The sequence below is a fragment of the Thamnophis elegans genome, chromosome 4 (genome assembly GCF_009769535.1).
Source record: "Thamnophis elegans isolate rThaEle1 chromosome 4, rThaEle1.pri, whole genome shotgun sequence".
Taxonomy (NCBI): domain Eukaryota; kingdom Metazoa; phylum Chordata; class Lepidosauria; order Squamata; family Colubridae; genus Thamnophis; species Thamnophis elegans.
In genome coordinates, this window is record NC_045544.1 from 142,284,691 (window position 1) to 142,301,222 (window position 16,532).

At 55.2% G+C, this 16,532-nt stretch overlaps 1 protein-coding gene across 1 annotated transcript; it reads left to right on the forward strand.

The window, feature by feature from the left end:
• The first annotated feature begins 63 nt into the window (after window positions 1-63).
• POLDIP2 (DNA polymerase delta interacting protein 2) lies at window positions 64-16,051 on the forward strand. The gene is made up of 11 exons (XM_032216455.1): window positions 64-318; window positions 1,686-1,767; window positions 3,480-3,577; window positions 4,456-4,552; window positions 6,667-6,742; window positions 8,303-8,410; window positions 11,419-11,555; window positions 13,991-14,017; window positions 14,159-14,284; window positions 14,432-14,511; window positions 15,089-16,051. Exons 1-11 carry the CDS (start codon window positions 143-145, stop codon window positions 15,201-15,203), a joined length of 1,122 nt encoding a protein of 373 aa, XP_032072346.1. The 5' UTR covers window positions 64-142; the 3' UTR covers window positions 15,204-16,051.
• Window positions 16,052-16,532: the final 481 nt, after the last annotated feature.

Here is a 16,532-nt window from a genome sequence, read left to right on the forward strand (position 1 = left end):
CGAGCGCGCTCCTCTACCCTTTTTCTTTCTCTCCCTCCTCCTACGGCGCGCGAGAGGAGCCAAACCGCTGCGCGGAAGGGCCGCGCGGGGCATTGTGGGCCACGGCGGGCCCTGAGAGACGCCTCTTCGCTCGGGCCGCGGAATGGCGGCGGCGGTAGCGAGGAGCCGGTGCTGGGCGGCGCTGGGCCGGGCGCGGGCCTCCTCCTCCTCCTCTTCCTCCTCCCCCTCCTGCCTGCGCTGGGGGCTGCGGGTCCCGGCCTGGGCGGCACTCGGGGCGAGGCCGGAGCTCCTGCCCCCGCGGCGCTGCCTCTCCTCCCGGTGGGTTTCCCCGAGGGGGGCCCCTGGAGGTCATGTAGCCCAGCCCCTCCGCCTGGCATCCCGGCGCGCGCTTGGCTCCCAGGTTCGCCCCGAGGACGAGGAGCCCCCTGGGCTGCCCCCCCCCTCTTTGTTGGCATGGCGCATGCGCGTGGGGAGGGGGCTGCCCCGGGTCGGTGGGCTTCACATTGCGGGCAGCATCGCCCCTCCCCTTCCCCCCCTCCCCTCTGGCTGCGATGTCATGGAGGGGGGGGGGCAGCAGAGGAGAGGTCGGGTCTCTCCGGAGGAGTCAATGGGTAACAGACAATAGTCCTCAACTTAGGACCACAGTTGACCCCAGAGTTTCTGCTTCTAAGCAAGGCGGAGGCCAAGTGAATTGTGCCCCATTGTACGGCCTTCCTCGCCACGGTTGTTAAGCGAATCCCTGCAATTGTGAAGTTAGTAACACGGTCGTTAGGCGAATCAGGGTTCCCCATTGGCTGCTTGTTGGAAGTTCACGCAACCCCGGGACACAACGACCGTCACAAATGCGAGTCCCGCATTCTGTTCATGTGACCACGGGGACGCTGCAATGGCCATAAGTGTGAGAAATGATCCTAAGTCACTTTTTTTTCGGTGCCGTTGTAACTTTGAACGGTCGCTAAGCGGACTGTGGTACGTTGAGGACTACCTGTCCATGCAGAGCCAGGCAGGGCTGGAGAAGAAGGCACCAGGCAGAAGCCAGGAGGAGGAGGGGGGGTCTGGTCTGGCCAGCCGGGTGACCTTGGGCCAGTCCCCCTCCCCGCCCCCTTGCAGGCCCTAAGAATCAGGCGGGACCAAAGCTCCCCTGAAGACGGCTGGGAGTTCAGGTTTTCTAAGCCTGGTTAATGCGAAGGGGGCAGGCAAGCGGGCCTATTGGTTGCAAGTCCCATGATCCTGGGTTGACCTCCTGATCTTCAGACGCTGTGGATGACCCCCTGGCCTCTGCAACCTCGGCCCCTTTAAGGCTTGTGGACTTCGACTCAGAGCTGAGCCTGAGGAACTCTGGGAGTTGAAGTCCACAAAGTGGCCGAGGTTGAAGAGCCCAGAGCTACGTTATTCCTCTCAGGGTTCAGCCAGGGCCGCCCTCCAAACACCCTCTAAACTTGTGGCCATTGAGACGGCCGTGAGCCTCGCGGTTAAACTTTAACACGTGTTGGTGGTGCTCTTTATTGCTCCTTTCCCCGTGACCTCCTGGCGTTCCCCCATTGCCAGACGGAGCTTACCTGGCGGGGGCCGAAGGGGGAACCTGCGCCTGGGAGGGCACTTTGGGTGCTGCTGTCACTGGGGTCATCCGTGGGGAGCCCTGCCAGGGGAGCCTAACGCCGCTCTTTCCTTTCCCCCAATCCCAGGAACCGCCCTGAGGGCAAAGTCTTAGAGACGGTCGGGGTCTTTGAAGTGCCAAAGCAGCATGGCAAATACGAGACGGGACAGGTGAGTCGGTTGTGTGGATGGAGCAGCTTCGCCTCGTCCATTAACGGGGAGCAAGCCCTTCCCTCAAGGCGGGGGGTGATGCTCCCTGGTCAGGTAATGAAACGTCTGGAAGAAAACCACCCAACTCAGAGAGCCCCAATTGTCGTTTTTGCCTGCCTGCCTTCCTTCCTTCCCTCTTTCTCTTGAAACCCCACTTCCTATTAGCACTGAGGATGTTACTCGGGTCATGGAATGTCTGCAAAACAAACCAAGCTTGGAGAGCGTCAAAGACCCCACAGTCCTCCTCCTCCTCCTCTCCACAACCCTCACTCCCTTCTAGCACTGATGATGTTACCTAGTTGGATCATGAAATGTCTGCAAGAAAACCACCATCCTAGAACACCACTGGCCCCACAGTCATCGTCCTCCTCCTCCTCCTTTTCTTCCTCCTCCTCCTCCTCCCTCTCTGAAAACAAACACCCCACTTTCTTGAACTGATGATGTTCCAAAGTTGGGCAGCACCTGCAAGGAAACCACCCAGCCCACAGTTCATCCTTGATTTCCTTGAGTCCTCCGGGATTGGGCGGCCTATAAATCTAATAAATTAAATTAATTTAATTAATCCCTATTGCTGCTGTTTCTGTCTGGTGCCACCAAAGACATTAGATTGACTAGGATAGTTTAGAGCAGTGTTTCTCAACCTTGGGGACTTTAAGTCCTGTGGACTTCAACTCCCAGAATCCCCAGCCAGCATAGCTTTTGCCTCAGATCTTGCTTTGGCTGCTATCTACTCCTGACCAGTCAAAGTACTCTTAATTCTGCGGAGTGGAGCTGAGTGGTTTCTTTCTCGGTTGCTGAAGGAGGCTGCCTTGACAGGAACAAACGTCCATCCTCCCTTTTGTTCTCTGCCTGGTTGGCACCATAAAGAAGAGTCGCCTCCTGACAGTTTGTGTCACATCTTGAGAGCCAGCTGGGTCTCTGCAGGGGTGTCAAAACGTGCGGCCCAGATGCTTCACGCACTGGCCACACCCACCCCAGTTAACGAAGGGGGTCGCAATACATCGCGTGACGAAAATGTGACGCTGTGAGTTTGACACCCCAGATCTACTGATTAAAAGGCTGACTTAGAAACCAGGAGGTGGTGAGTTCTAGTCCTGCCTTAGATGTGAAAGCCGGCTGAATGGCTTTGGGCCCGTCCCTCCCTCTCTCTCTCTTGCCCCAAGCCACCTCACGGGGCTGCTGTTATGGGGGAAATGCATTGGGTTATTTATAAAGTAATAAACGTGGGGTATAAATAAATATAGATGTTTTGCAAGCCATTCCTTGCTTGGTGGTCTGGGGTGGGTAGACACGGCCTCCTGGCAGGCAGGAAGTGGAAACAGCCCCGTGGGGTTTAAAGGCTTCGGCTGCTTAAAGGAATTAGAACAGATTTGGGAGGATTGGAAAGTGAAAGGCTTTAAGGGGATTCACTGCCTTGGGCTGCTTTGAATTATGAGTGATCGTCTGCATGGGGTGAAGTTCCTGGACTTTTCTGTGCCTCCCCCTCCCCTCCCCCTCCCTTAGAGCAAGTGACCGTGAGCTCCATGGGACCTGGAGGTCTCCTCTCCCACCCTCTGCTCCAGAGGGAGGGGTTTCCTTCCTTCCCTCTTGGACAGAAGGGCCTTCTGCCTCTCTGACCCCCCCTCCCCCCCGCCTTGCTTCCCTTGACGCCCTTCTCCCACCTTCTCTTGCAGCTCTTCCTCCACAGCATATTCGGATACCGGGGAATCGTCCTCTTTCCTTGGCAAGCCAGATTGTACGACCGAGATGTTGCTTCTCCTGTGCCTGAAAAGTAAGTGTGGGCAGTCGCTGGGGAGCAGAGGGGCAGGGCAGGGCCCCCTCCCTCCTTGTGACGGGCAGCAAAGGCTCTCAGGGCAGGGAGGGAGGGAGGGAGGGAGGCTGCAGAGGGGAAAATAAGGGATTTGGGAAGATAGATTTGATCTCCCATCGAGTCTGTCTTTCTGTGACACACTTTGTTTCCGTTAAGTTTTGCAAACTTGTAAAGTCCTGCAGGGACTGGCAGGCTAAACTTTGCCTAGGGCAGAAGCAGTCGGGGTGGGTGGGGGGGCTTCCTGCAGGGGCAACCACCTCAGGCGGTGCTGTGTTCGGATCCCTTTGGGGGAATTCAGAGGATAAAGCCATGAGGGAGGAGGGCTTTTCCTACACGGAGAGTGGGAAGTGCCTGTGCTCCCTTTAAGGCCTCGGAGGGGGGGGGGCTCTGTGATTGGGGCGCCTGGCTCAGTCCAAGGCACGGCTGGTTGTAGTCCTCCCTTTACACCTGCCCGTTTAGTGACGGTTCAAAATTACAACGGCATTGAAAGAAGTGACTTAGGACCATTTTCCCAGCCTCCCCAGAGATCACCTGGTCAGAACTCAGGTTCTCTTGGCAACCGGCATGTCCTTACGGCGGCCAGAGTCTCCCGGGGTCGCCTGGTCCCCTTTTGCGACCTTCTGACCAGCAACGTCAACTGGGGGAGGGGGGAGCCAGATTTGCTTAGCAACCCCCGTTCCTACCTTAACAACTGTAGGGACTCACTTGACTGACAAGAAAGGGACAAAGTCACCTAACAATGATCTCGCTTAGCAACGGAAATGTTGGGCTCAATTGTGGTCGTAGGTCGAGGACCGCCTGTGGTCGCTGCTAAGGAAGCGGCTTTTCTCTTGTTCCAGGAGTGATTCTGCGGCTGGACACGGATCCAAAGAAGTGAAAGGCAAGACACACACTTACTACCAGGTCCTGATTGATGCTCGCGACTGTCCACACATAGTAAGTGCTTCCGGTTCCCTCCCTCCCTGCCTCCCTCCCTCCCGTCTGTCCAGTAGGGGAGGGAGGATGTGCGGCCCTCCAGGCTACCCGAAGGACCCTTTGGCCCCGATGGGATCGGCCTCTCCCACCTGCCCTGGCGGAAGGGGCATTCTGCGGATCCTGTCAGTCAGGGAATCCTGGCTGGGGGTGTCCGAGAGAAGGGCCTTTCCTGCTGTGTCTCCTGCCCCCTGGAACCTCTCCCCCCCAGCCTCCTGCCTGAGGATCTGGCTCTGCCTGATGGGGGAGCTTCGCAGTGGAGGGGGTTGACCAATGAAAGTCCGACACCCCCTCCCCCTTCTTTTGCCTCTCTCACTTTCTGCCATCTCCTGTCCGTGGTTTTATGATTTACCTGTTCGTATTTCTATCGCTGCGTTTTTTGCGATGGATTATTTTAATGTTTCTTACGTTGTAAAGCCGCCCAGAGTCATTAGATGCGAGATGGGGGGGCAAATCAATTTCATACCTACATAAATCAGTGTCACAGTTTCTGAGGACGCTTAGCTGGTCTGACACTGTGGGCTGCAGAGGGTTGTGGGGAGCCCCATCCCTGCTCCCTGAACCTGCTCTGACGATGTAGAAACGTCTCCCTTCTCCCCTGCCGCCTTCTGAGGTTCTTCTAGAACCTCATAGAGCCGAGGTGGCGCAGTGGTTAGGGTGCAGTATTGCAGGCCACTTCAGCTGACTGCTATCTGCAGTTCGGCTGTTCTAATCTCACCGGCTCAAGGTTGACTCAGCCTTCCATCCTTCCGAGGTGGGTGAAATGAGGGCCCAGACTGTGGGGGCGATATGCTGACTCTGTAAACCGCTTAGAGAGGGCTGAAATAGCAGTTAGCAATAGCAGTTAGACTTATATACCGCTTCATAGGGCTTTCAGCCCTCTCTGAAAGCCCTATGAAGCAGTATATAAGTCTAACTGCTATTGCTATTCTTCACCCCCCCCCCCCAAAAGGGTACACTGGAAGCCAGTTGCCATAATACTATTCATGAATTGCAATTTTGTAGGCCAGCAATATCTCCTGCCTCGCCCCTTGTCATTCTCAGAAAGCTTAAATGTGCTTATTTTAAAATTCAGATCCTGCCTTAGTGTCTGCACAATATTCAAGAGATAGCAAGCTATAAATTACAGACATAAAACAGGGCAATTTACATTTAAATTACTAAAACCAAAGTTACTTCAACTAACAAATACTTGGGGGCACGTATGGATTCCCATTGTTATTTTTTATAAGCGCCTCCTACGATGAGTCAATTAAATCCATCTCTTTGGGGGGCATTTCATACATCTGGATCACCAACACGGTGACCTTCTGGGGCTCCAAACGTGGCCACTTTAAGACTTTCAACCTCCCAGAGTTCCTTGGCCAGCCGTGTTCTGGGCCCTGGGCAGGGAAGCCTTTGGCAATGGGGAGTCTTCGGAATGGGGACGAAGAAGCTCATTCTGCAAACAGGAGGAGATAAAAGACTTTGGGATGCCGAAGTTGGAGAAAAGCCAGCCGAGACTTTAAAAGCTCAGCAATGGAAGCAGACAGACAGTGAATTTGCTCAGGGGGAGAACCTTCTGCAAGCAGCTGTCCCTTGTCCCCTCCCCTCTCTCCAATCATGGAGTAGGCCTTAAGAAAGCCTCCGCCCAACATTTCCCCCCAATGGGAGAGGCCACCGCTGCTAGTACCCCGGCAGGCCCCAACAACAGGTGGATAGCCATAGCCATTAGACCAGTGGTTTTCAACCTTTCACACGGGTCGCCTAAGACCACATATTTCCAAAAATATACGGAAAACATAAAATAATTTGATGGTTGGGGGTCACCACAACACGAGGAGCTGCATTAAAGGGCCGCGGCATTAGGAAGGTGGAGACCCTCTGCCTTAGACTCACATACCGCTTCGCAGGGCTTTTCCAGCCCCCTCTAAGCCGTTCCCAGTCAGCCTCTTGCCCCCAACAATCCAAGTCCTCATTGGACCCACCTCGGAAGGACGGAAGGCTGGGTCAACCCTGAGCTGTCCCGTCAGCCTCCCCCAGGGCTTCCTCCTGCCTTGGAGTGCAGTCCAAGTCCCAGCCTCCCTGTTTCCCCTCAGTCTCAGAGATCCCAGACGGAAGCCGTGACCTTCCTGGCCAACCACGACGACAGCCGGGCCCTCTACGCGATCCCAGGTAAGGAGGCCGAGGGAGGGCAGGGAAGGGGGCCTTTGCGCCCTTGAGAGGGAGGCCGGTCCCAGAGGGCAGGCTGGGAAATAAGGGACCTCAAAATACAGGGAGGCAGGTGCTGATTGAAAGATAGGAACCAACAAAGGAGAATCTTTGCAGCTCAGGATTGAAACAAGGGCTCCCGGCAGCTCTCTCTCCTCGGTGGCTTTCTTGCAGACGTTTCAAGACCCAACTAGGTAACATCATCAGTGTTAGGAGGGAGAGGAGGAGGAGGACTGATAGGTCCTTGGTGCTCTCTTACCTTGGTGGCTTTCTTGCAGACGTTTCAAGACCCAACGAGGTATCATCATCAGTGTTAGGAGGGTGGGAGTGGGGCTTGTGGTGGGGAGGAAGACACGGAGGAGAAGGACGATCACGGGATCCTTGGTGCTCTGTGAGCTTGGTGGTTTTCTGGCACCGTTTCATGACCCAAACTAGGGAACACCATCAGTGTTAGTGGCGCCAGCCCTGGTGACGTCACCTCATCCCTGGCACTGTTGATGTTACCTAGTTGGAACCATGAAAGGACCCAACTAGGTAAACATCCAAGCTCAGAGGGCCCCAAGGACTACACTGGCCTCCTCCATTCCACGCGCCCCTCCTCCCTCCTCGCACTGATGGTGTTACCTCGTCGGGTCATGAAACATCTTTCAGAGAGCACCAAGGGCCCCTCGTGAAAGGTAGGACAGTAACCGCAGCTGGGTGGAAGCAGTTGGGTGAGAGGAAGGTGACCCAGGAAGAAGATGCTGGATCTGTTCAAGCAGAAGCTGGGCGGCCATTTAGCTGGAAAGCTTCAACCGAGGCGCCTGCCCTGAGCAGCTCCTGGCATCCCCTTTTATCTCTCTATCTCTGAGGCCATTAATCCCTCCCGTGGCTGGGAGAGGGAGAGGGGGAGAGGCAGGAGTTGGCTACCACCGAGTGGCCTGAAAATATTTGCAGCCTCACTAAGTTCTACTTAACGGGTGGACCTGTAACATCTGGAAAATATCCTGCAACCAGATTCTTGGAAAGTGAAGTGGAGAGAAGCAATCCTCCTCCCACGAGGGCCTCGTGGATTCTTCCCGGAGCCTTCACCTTTTCAGTGTGTGTGTGTGTGTGATCAGTTGTGTTACAGCTAGGAAGGCCCTGCTGTCCATTAGACCAGTGTTTCTCAACCTTGACAACTTGAAGATGTCTTGACTCCAACTCCCAGAATTCCCCAGCAGTGGTTAGGACAGTGTTTCTCAACCTTGGCAACTTGAAGATGCCCGGACTTCAACTCCCAGAGTTCCCCAGCCAGCATTCGCTGGCTGGGGAATTCTGGGAGTTGAAGTCCGGACATCTTCAAGTTGCCAAGGTTGAGAAACACTGCATTAGACATACAGGCAGGATGAGGCCCTGGAGCTGAGGGGAGGGCCTCCTCCTCCTCCTCCTTGCCTGTCCCAGGCCTCTGGTGCTGCCGCTGGCCTTCCCTACTCGGCCGCTTTAAAGTTCACACGGCAGCCTCTGTGGAATGAGGGAGCCCAGCCCCTTCTTCTTCCTCCCCAGGACTGGACTACGTCAGCCACGAGGACATCCTGCCCTACACGTCCACGGACCAGGTGCCCATCCAGCACGAGCTCTTCGAACGCTTCCTCCTCTACGACCAGACGAAAGGTACCGGCGCCCCAGCCCCCTCCCCACTCCAGGGACAGGGCTGGCCTCTGAAGGGGGTTTCGGAGGGGTGTGTGGCCCCGGGGGGGGGGGGAGGCCCTTCCCACAGGGATTCTCTCAGCCTCCCCGCAGTACTGGGGGTCCTTGACTTACAATCCCGATTGAGCCCAAAAGTGTCCCTTGCTAAGCGAGGCAGTTGCTGAGTGAGTTGCACGACCTTTTTGCCGTGGTTGCTAAGCGAATCACAGCCGTTGCTAAGTGAGCCGTCGTTAAGCCGTCGTGCCTTCCCCCGCTGGCTTTGTTCATCAGAAGCCGGCTGGGAAGGGTGAGCCCGGGACACGGGCAACCGTCGTACATGCAGGCCACCGGCTGAGTGCCTGCATTTTGATCACGTCACCACGGGGATGCTGCAACGATCATAAGTGGAGGACCTGCTGCGACCTGTTCAGAGCTGTCCTCTGAAGCGTTTTCAGCCTGTGGCTGGACAGATCAAGGGCTCGGCGCTTCCCCAACCAGCCAGAAGTGGTTGTGGGTCCCCCGTGTGGGTCAGAGACACTGCTGGAGGGGTCCCCCCCCTCAGCCCATCAGGAAGGGAGCGGTTCTATCCTGAAGGGGATTTTACTTTCCTTAAGTGATGACAAGTCAGAACAATGATGGAGCCCACAAAACGTCCTTAGGACCTGGATTTAGCAGATCGACAGGGTTGGAAGGGGCCTTAGAGGCCATCTAGTCCAACCCCCACCCCCGCTCAAGCAGGACACCCTACACCACCGATGGGGAATCTTTTTTGCCTCGGGTGTCAAAAGGACAAGTGCAGGTGCTATTGCATGCACTCCCCTGCCCACCCCCATAATTTAATGCCCCCCCTGCTTTGTGCCCCCTGCGCATGCGTGTGTGATACACACCGATGCCCCACACATGCGCACACGGCTTTCTTGGAGCCTGGGGAGGGTGAGAAATGTCCCGGTCTCCGACTTCCAGTGAACCTGCAGGTCCCTTTTTCTCCCTCCCCAGCTTCCAGAGGCTTTCTTGGAGGCTGGGGAGGGCGAGAAACGTCCCAACAAGCACACTGGACGTCCAGGAACAGACTTCTGGGTTGCCTGTGGGGCCATTTTCTCCTTCGGGAGGGCTCCTAGAAAGCAAAAAACAGCCCAACGTGCAAACTGAGAGTCTGTTCCCAAACCTCCGGTATGCTTTTGGGACCATTTCTCGCCCTCCGGAGGAAGCCTCCAGAGGGCGAAAAATGGCCGAAAATCAAGGCCGAAAATCAGCTGGGCTTCATGCTGGAGCTGACAGGGCAACGCCTTGCGTGCCCTCAGAAATGGCTTTGCATGCCACCATCATGGCCCTACAACATTTCTGACCAATGGCAGTCCAATCTCTTCTTGAAAGTCTCAGGTGATGAAGCCCCCACAACCTCTGGTGGCAACTTCTGCTCCACTGGTTGATTGTCCTCACAGTCAGGAAATTCCTCCTTATTTCCAGGTTGAATCTCTCCTTGTTCAGTTTCCATCCATTCTTCCTCGTCTGGCCTTCGGGTGCCTTGGAGAATAGCTTGACCCCCTTCCTCCTCTCTGGGGCAGCCCCTCAAATATTGGAAGATGCTCCCCTGTCTCCCCTGGTCCTTCTCTTCCCTAGACTATCCAGGCCCGGCTCCTGCATCCGTCCATCGTCTGTTTCAGCCTCCTATCATCCCCTCCTCATCCTGGTTGCTCTTCTCTGCACTCTTTCCAGAGTCTCCACATCTCCACACCCAGCCCACTTTTTTTTTTTAATAATTTTTTTAAATTTTTATTACATAGACAACACATACACACAACAATAAAAAAATAACATCATCACATCCAGCATGTCGTTTGGTTACAGGTGTTTTAACATCCATATTCTGGAATAATATTTACCATCTCAGATTTTTCATCTAGTATAACTAAATACCTCACTTTCATTGTACAGTATATGTTCAGTTACAATTAGTATTATTATTTTTTCCAATAAATCATAATTCCCTTACATTCTTTTTCTTTAATGTAAATGTGTTTTATTTTCCATTTTCATTTTCGTACAGTCACATATATACTGTGCAGAACCAGGGCCATATAACATTAAAAAATAAACACAGCCATTCCTCTTGTCAATAGTACCCCCCAAAATAGAAACCCAATGTACCTCTTCGACCTTCCATACACCCTTTCTTTCGCCCCCCTCCAACTTTCCATCTTCCCTCCATCATCCCCCTCTACCCTACTTCCTTTCCCCCTCTACCACTCCTCTCTCCCAATACACTCCCTCCCTTCCTTCTCACCCTCCCTCCAATCCTCTCTCCCACCCTCTCTACCCCTCTTCTATCCCTCTACTCCCTTCGGTGTATTTCTACAATCTATTAATATATTCAGCTTATCCTATTTTAACACTGGAATTGAAGAGCAACAGTATACAAGTGCAATCACGTTACTTTAAAATCTAACACATACTATATATCCCCCCTCCCCCCTAAGACCCCACCTCCCTTCCCCCCCCCCGACTTCCCAGAGCCCGTACACGGTATAGGTTTTTAACAAATGTTTAGTATTCATATAATTCCCTTACATTCTTGATTATCTATTTGATAACAGTATACCTTTATATAATCCCATGTAGTAGAAAAAAAATTTTTTTCCCCCAACCATTTATATTTGTATATCACTGTTTTCTATTATGAACAATTCCACCAATCGACTATCAGCCCACTTTTTATAGTTGCTTGTAGTATCCTGCATTCGGATGACTCTGGTTTATGACGTTGTTTCTGGAAAGTGGCATTTTTACGTCCCGTTTCTGACAAAAAGCCTCCCATAGCAAACAATGGGTTTGCTTAATGACCGTTGTCCCCCAAAACGGCCGTAAAATCAGGCATGGTCACGTGATAACAACCAGCCCAGCTGACGACTGCTTAATACCCGGCCGTCCTGTGGTAGGGGGCTTGGGTGGGCAGCCCCCCTCTCTCTCTCCTGACAGTTTCCTCTTCTCCCCAGCCCCCCCGTTCGTGGCGAGGGACACGCTCTGCGCCTGGCAGGAGAAGAACCACCCGTGGCTGGAGCTCTCCGACGTCCACCGGGAGACCACCGAGAACATCCGGGTCACCGTCATCCCCTTCTACATGGGCATGCGGGTAGGTGGGGCCAGTGCTGGCAGCGGTGAAGGGGCAATGCCAAGGGGCAGAGCACAGGGCAGGCAGTCCTCGACTTACAACCGTCCGTTTAGGGACCTTTCGAAGTTTCAGGCGCACTGAGAAAAGGGACACGACTGTAGCCCCATCACGTGACCGAAATGCTCAGGCCAGTGTTTCTCAACCTTGGCGACTTTAAGTCCCGTGGACTTCAACTCCCAGAATCCCCCAGCCAGCTATCCACGGGACTTAAAGTCGCCAAGATTGAGAAACACTGGCTCAGGCCCTTGGCCGCTGCTTCCTTCAAGAATCACAGGGTCTGGAGGGGGGGGGGGGCGCGTCTGTATCATGTCATCCCCTTTTACGACCTCCTGACCCGCAAATGAGGGAGCCAGAGTCACTTAACAACTGTGTTATTAGCTTAACAACTGCAGTAGTTCACTTAATGACTGTGGCAAGAAAGGTCGTAAGCCGGAGCAAAATTCACTGAAACAGCTGTCTCACCGAGCCACGGAAATCTTGGGTTCAGTTGTGGTCATAAGTCAAGGACCCGCTGTAAAGGGAAAAAAACACTGGAATGTAAAGGAGAAAAAGGAAGTATAAACTAAAAGCAGAGAAAGAAGCAAATATTCCACACTCTCCGAGTCTTCACAGTTCCCGAGGCAGCTGCACACGGAGCTCTCAAAAGGCCCATGAGGACTGTCCCGTCCCCCCCCCCCCGAGAGCCCCTCCCTCCAACTCCTCTTTAAAACAGAGGTGAGCAACTCCCCCCCCTCCCCTCAAAGAAACATTCTGACAAATGTTGTGGTAGCCAGAAGTCTGATTTGACTCGGAGGCACAAAAAGCTGCTCACAGTCACAGCGTGTGAGATGGGCAGTCATGTGAATCCCGGGTCGGCAACCTTGCTCCGCAGCCCTAATCCCCACCTGTGCCTGCCGACAGCCCTGCTCACACGAGCATCGTCACAAGCAGCCGTGGCCCCACTCGTGTGAGCGTTGCCACGGGCATTGTGGCTGCCCCTGTGCACATACAAACACCCACATATGCTGTCAAGGTTCCAGGTGATAAGTCCACAGCAAGCAAGACTCTGGAAGATTCCCCACTTTTATTGCCATGGTCGCATTGGCCCCTCTCTGGTGAAAACCGAGGCAGAAGGTTCCCGTGGTCTTCACCCAATTATAAGTTTTCCCACTTTCTCAAAACCTCCATTCCAGCCACGATGCAGTCGGGCATCAGGGTGGCCTCACTCGGCCTTCCTTCAAGCAGGTGGGAGAACGTCCTTGGTTCCCAAGAGAAAAGATGTTGCTTTGGCCACAGATTCCCCTCTATCTCAGTGTACACACCCACCCACACACACACACACACAGACACACACACACACACACACACACACACACCGTCCATCTACCAGCCAATGCCACCTGGCTACTACCCGGGGGAGGGCCTTCTCTGTAGCAGCTCCGGCCCTTTGGAATGAACTCCCCGCGGAGATTCGGACCCTCACCTCTCTCCAGGCCTTCCGAAAAGCCGTCAAAACCTGGCTATGCCGGCAGGCCTGGGGGTGATGAGTTCCCTTCCCCTCTCGACTTGTATGGCTGTATGATTCTTGTTTATTTTAATCACATGTATTGTGTTTTATGTTCCCTTTTCCCCCTTTGAGTTGTTCGCCGCCCTGAGTCCCTCCCGGAGAAGGGCGGCATACAAATAAACTAAATCTGAAATCTGGCACCTGCGCTTGGCCCCCCCACAGATTCATCCCCTCCTTCCCTCTGCTGCTCTGATGCGATTTGATTAAATAAAGTAGAAATAAGCATATGGCATGGTATACATGGACTATACATTAACATTTCATCTGAATTAAAAACACAAAATACGAATGTTAAAAAGATCTACGTTCAAATAACAACGTCTAGGCCATTGGTGGCCAATCTTTTTTTTTTACCGCATGCCAAAATTGCGTGCGCTGTCACAAACACTCACACGGGCACTCAATCCCTCCCCACGCATGCTCCCCCCCTCCCCTCCCGTACATGCACACACAATCCCTCCCCACGCATGCTCCTGACAACCTCCCCTGGCTCTCCGGAAGGGCGAAGAATCAGCTGGCCAGTGTGCACATGCGCGCCAGAGCTGATGGCTGGCATGGCAGCAATTACAGCTCCTTGCGGCACAGGTTCGCCCTCAGGGCTCTAGGCCATCTGGGTGGGTGGGTGGGTGGGTGGGTGGGTTATGTAGGTAGATAGACAGACGGACAGAGAGACCAAGAATATCCCGCTGTGGGTGCTTCTGGCCTCCTGTTGGCCCTTTCAGGTCTTGACCCAGGGAGTGAACATTGCAAGGGTCAGCCCTGCCATCTGGGTGAGATTGGGGGGGGGGTGAGGGGGGGGCTGAGCTGGTATTCAGCCATGGGGAACGTCCTCTCCCTCTTCTCTCCACAGGAAGCGCAGAACTCCCATGTTTACTGGGTGAGTCTCCCCGTTCTCATGGCGGTCAATTGGGGGTGGGGGGTGGAGGTGGGGTGCAGAAGCCTTTCTCAGTCCTCGGAAGGGCGAGGGGACCCTCTGATTTGGAGCCTGCTTTCTCTCCCCCCCCCTCCCCTGGTCCAGTGGCGTTACTGCATCCGCCTGGAAAACCTCAACAATGAAGTTGTGCAGCTCCGGGAACGGCACTGGAGGATATTCAGCTTGTCGGGCACCCTGGAGACCGTGCGTGGCCGGGGAGTGGTGGGCCGGGTGAGTAAGGGGAGGGGAGGGTGTCCCAGCAGAGGCTCGTCCTGGGAGTCTCCCTTTGTGGAGCCCCCCCCCCTCCCCCTCTTCCAAAGAGCGAAGAACTCTGCCCAGCCTCCTTGGGGAGCCCCTGACGGCTGTTTCCCCCTGCAGGAGCCGGTCCTCTCCAAAGAGCAGCCGGCCTTCCAGTACAGCAGCCACGTCTCCTTGCAGGCGTCCAGCGGGCACATGTGGTGAGCCTGGGGGCCTGGCGGGGGGGGGGGGGAAGAGCCCGTCTCTGCCTGGGGAGTCTGGCCAGGGCCTCCTGTGCCCAGAGAGGGGAAGGCGGGAGGGCGCTTGGGAGCTCTGAGCCCCCCAAGGGGTCCTTGCAGGAACGTGGCCCCTGGGGAGGGCTGGCTGCAGCCTCTCCTTCCCACCCTTTTATCAGTGGCCGAGGACAGGGAGGCCTCGACTTACAACTGCTCATTTAGGGACCAAAGTTACAGCGGCACTGACAAAAGTGAATTGCGACCGTTTTTCACACTTATGACTGTTGCAGCATCCCTGTGGTCATAATTCGGGTGCAACTGACTCATATTTATGACGGTCATCCTTGTGATCCCCTTTGGTGGCCTTCTGGCAAGCAAAGTCAATGGGGGAAGCCCGATTCACTTAACCACCGTGGCAAGAAAGGTCGCAAAATGGGACAAAACTCACTTAGGCACTGTCTCGCTTAGCAACAGAAGTGTTGGGCCCGGTTGTGGCCCTATATACGTCCGTCTGGTAGAGGCTCACCTGGGCTCCTTCCTTCCTTCCTTCCTTCCCTCCCAGGGGCACCTTCCGTTTTGAGCGGCCCGACGGCTCCCATTTCGATGTCCGGATCCCCCCCTTCTCCCTGGAAAGCAATAAGGACGAGAAGACGCCCCCTTCTGGCCTCCACTGGTAGAGCAGCCTTAGGAAGCCAGCCCCCTCCCCCCTTTTGCCCAAGCTCTGGACAGTTTTCCTCCCAGGACCCCCAGGCCTCAAGGGCCGACAAGAGCGTCCCTCCCGCCCCCGACTCCATCCTGGACAATGGCCGAAAGGGGCCCCCTTGGACCTTGAGGGGGGCGGGCTTTGGCCGTCTCTGCCCCCTCGCCACCGGCCTCCCGACGGGGGGCACCTGGAACACAGCTGTCCCGGACGGAAGCCGTCAAGCTCTCCGAAGGCCTGCGGACTCTTCCAGATGTGAGGTGGTGTGTTTCTTCCTTCAATAAACCGGCCTCCCTGTTACGGCTCCACCTTCCTTGTCACCTGCCTGTCCATTGATCCCCCTTTGCACTGGAGGGGGGGCGGCAGCAGGAGGTAAAGCCCAGGTCCTTCTGGCGCTTGAATGGCATCGTTCCCCCCTCACGCCCCCCCCCCTCTTGCCAGGCCACTTTGCACCCAACCTGTTAGCCCCCCCTGGCCTCAGAGTCTCTCCCCACCCCTTCAGTTGCTTTGAATTGTGGCCAGGGGATTCTGGGGGGGGGGGGGGGCAGCTGCCTATGGCGAAACCAACTGCCGCTGGGCGCACAAGCAGGAAACTGACCTTTGCGAAGCAGCTGGAAGGCCGGAGATTTCCTCCAGCCACCTGGGGTTGGCACACCTGGCAGAACGAGACTCCTGGTGCCAAATTGGGAGGAAGATGCCCAGAGTCTCTGCTGCCACGGGGCTCCCAGCTATGAGGCCCTTTCTCAGCCATCCCAGCTTCTAGGAATCATCCCGCGTGCCACAGAGGGGGACCTCTGCGCTTGTAATAAAACGAGGACTTCTGACTCTCCTGGCTCCCTTTGTCTTTTGGAAAGAGGCGGTGTGTCTCTCCCAGAGAGCATGGCGTGCGCCTGGGGTCGAGTGCTGGCTTCACAAGACATCCGAAGCATTGGGTCCCTTGCAGGCATTTTGTGACCAGACTAGGTAACATTATCAGGGCCAGAAGGGAGTGAGATTTGTGGGGAGGAGGAGGAGGAGGACTGGGGGGGGGGGTCCTGGGTGCTCTCTGAGCCTGATGGTTTCCTTGCAGGCGTTTCAGTACCGGAGTAGGTAACATCATCAGTGTGAAGAGGGTGGATTTGGGGCTTGTGGATAATTTAGCAGTGAAAAGTCTAATTAAGGCCCCAGAAGAACCCACCAACCCTGGCAGGGAAGCCACTGGAACATGATGGCTAATCTTTTCCACACTGAGGGCCGAAACTGGAACGCCCACCGGAGCACTAGAACCCGGAGGAGAGCAGCTGCCCAGGGCACATGTGCGCATCGG

Coding starts and splice junctions, on each gene's coding strand:
- POLDIP2 (XM_032216455.1), top strand. CDS start 143: ATGGCGGCGGCGGTAGCGAGGAGCCGGTGCTGGGCGGCGCTGGGCCGG. Junction 1,768..3,479: donor GCAAATACGAGACGGGACAG/GTGAGTCGGTTG, acceptor CTTCTCTTGCAG/CTCTTCCTCCACAGCATATT. Junction 11,556..13,990: donor CCTTCTACATGGGCATGCGG/GTAGGTGGGGCC, acceptor TTCTCTCCACAG/GAAGCGCAGAACTCCCATGT.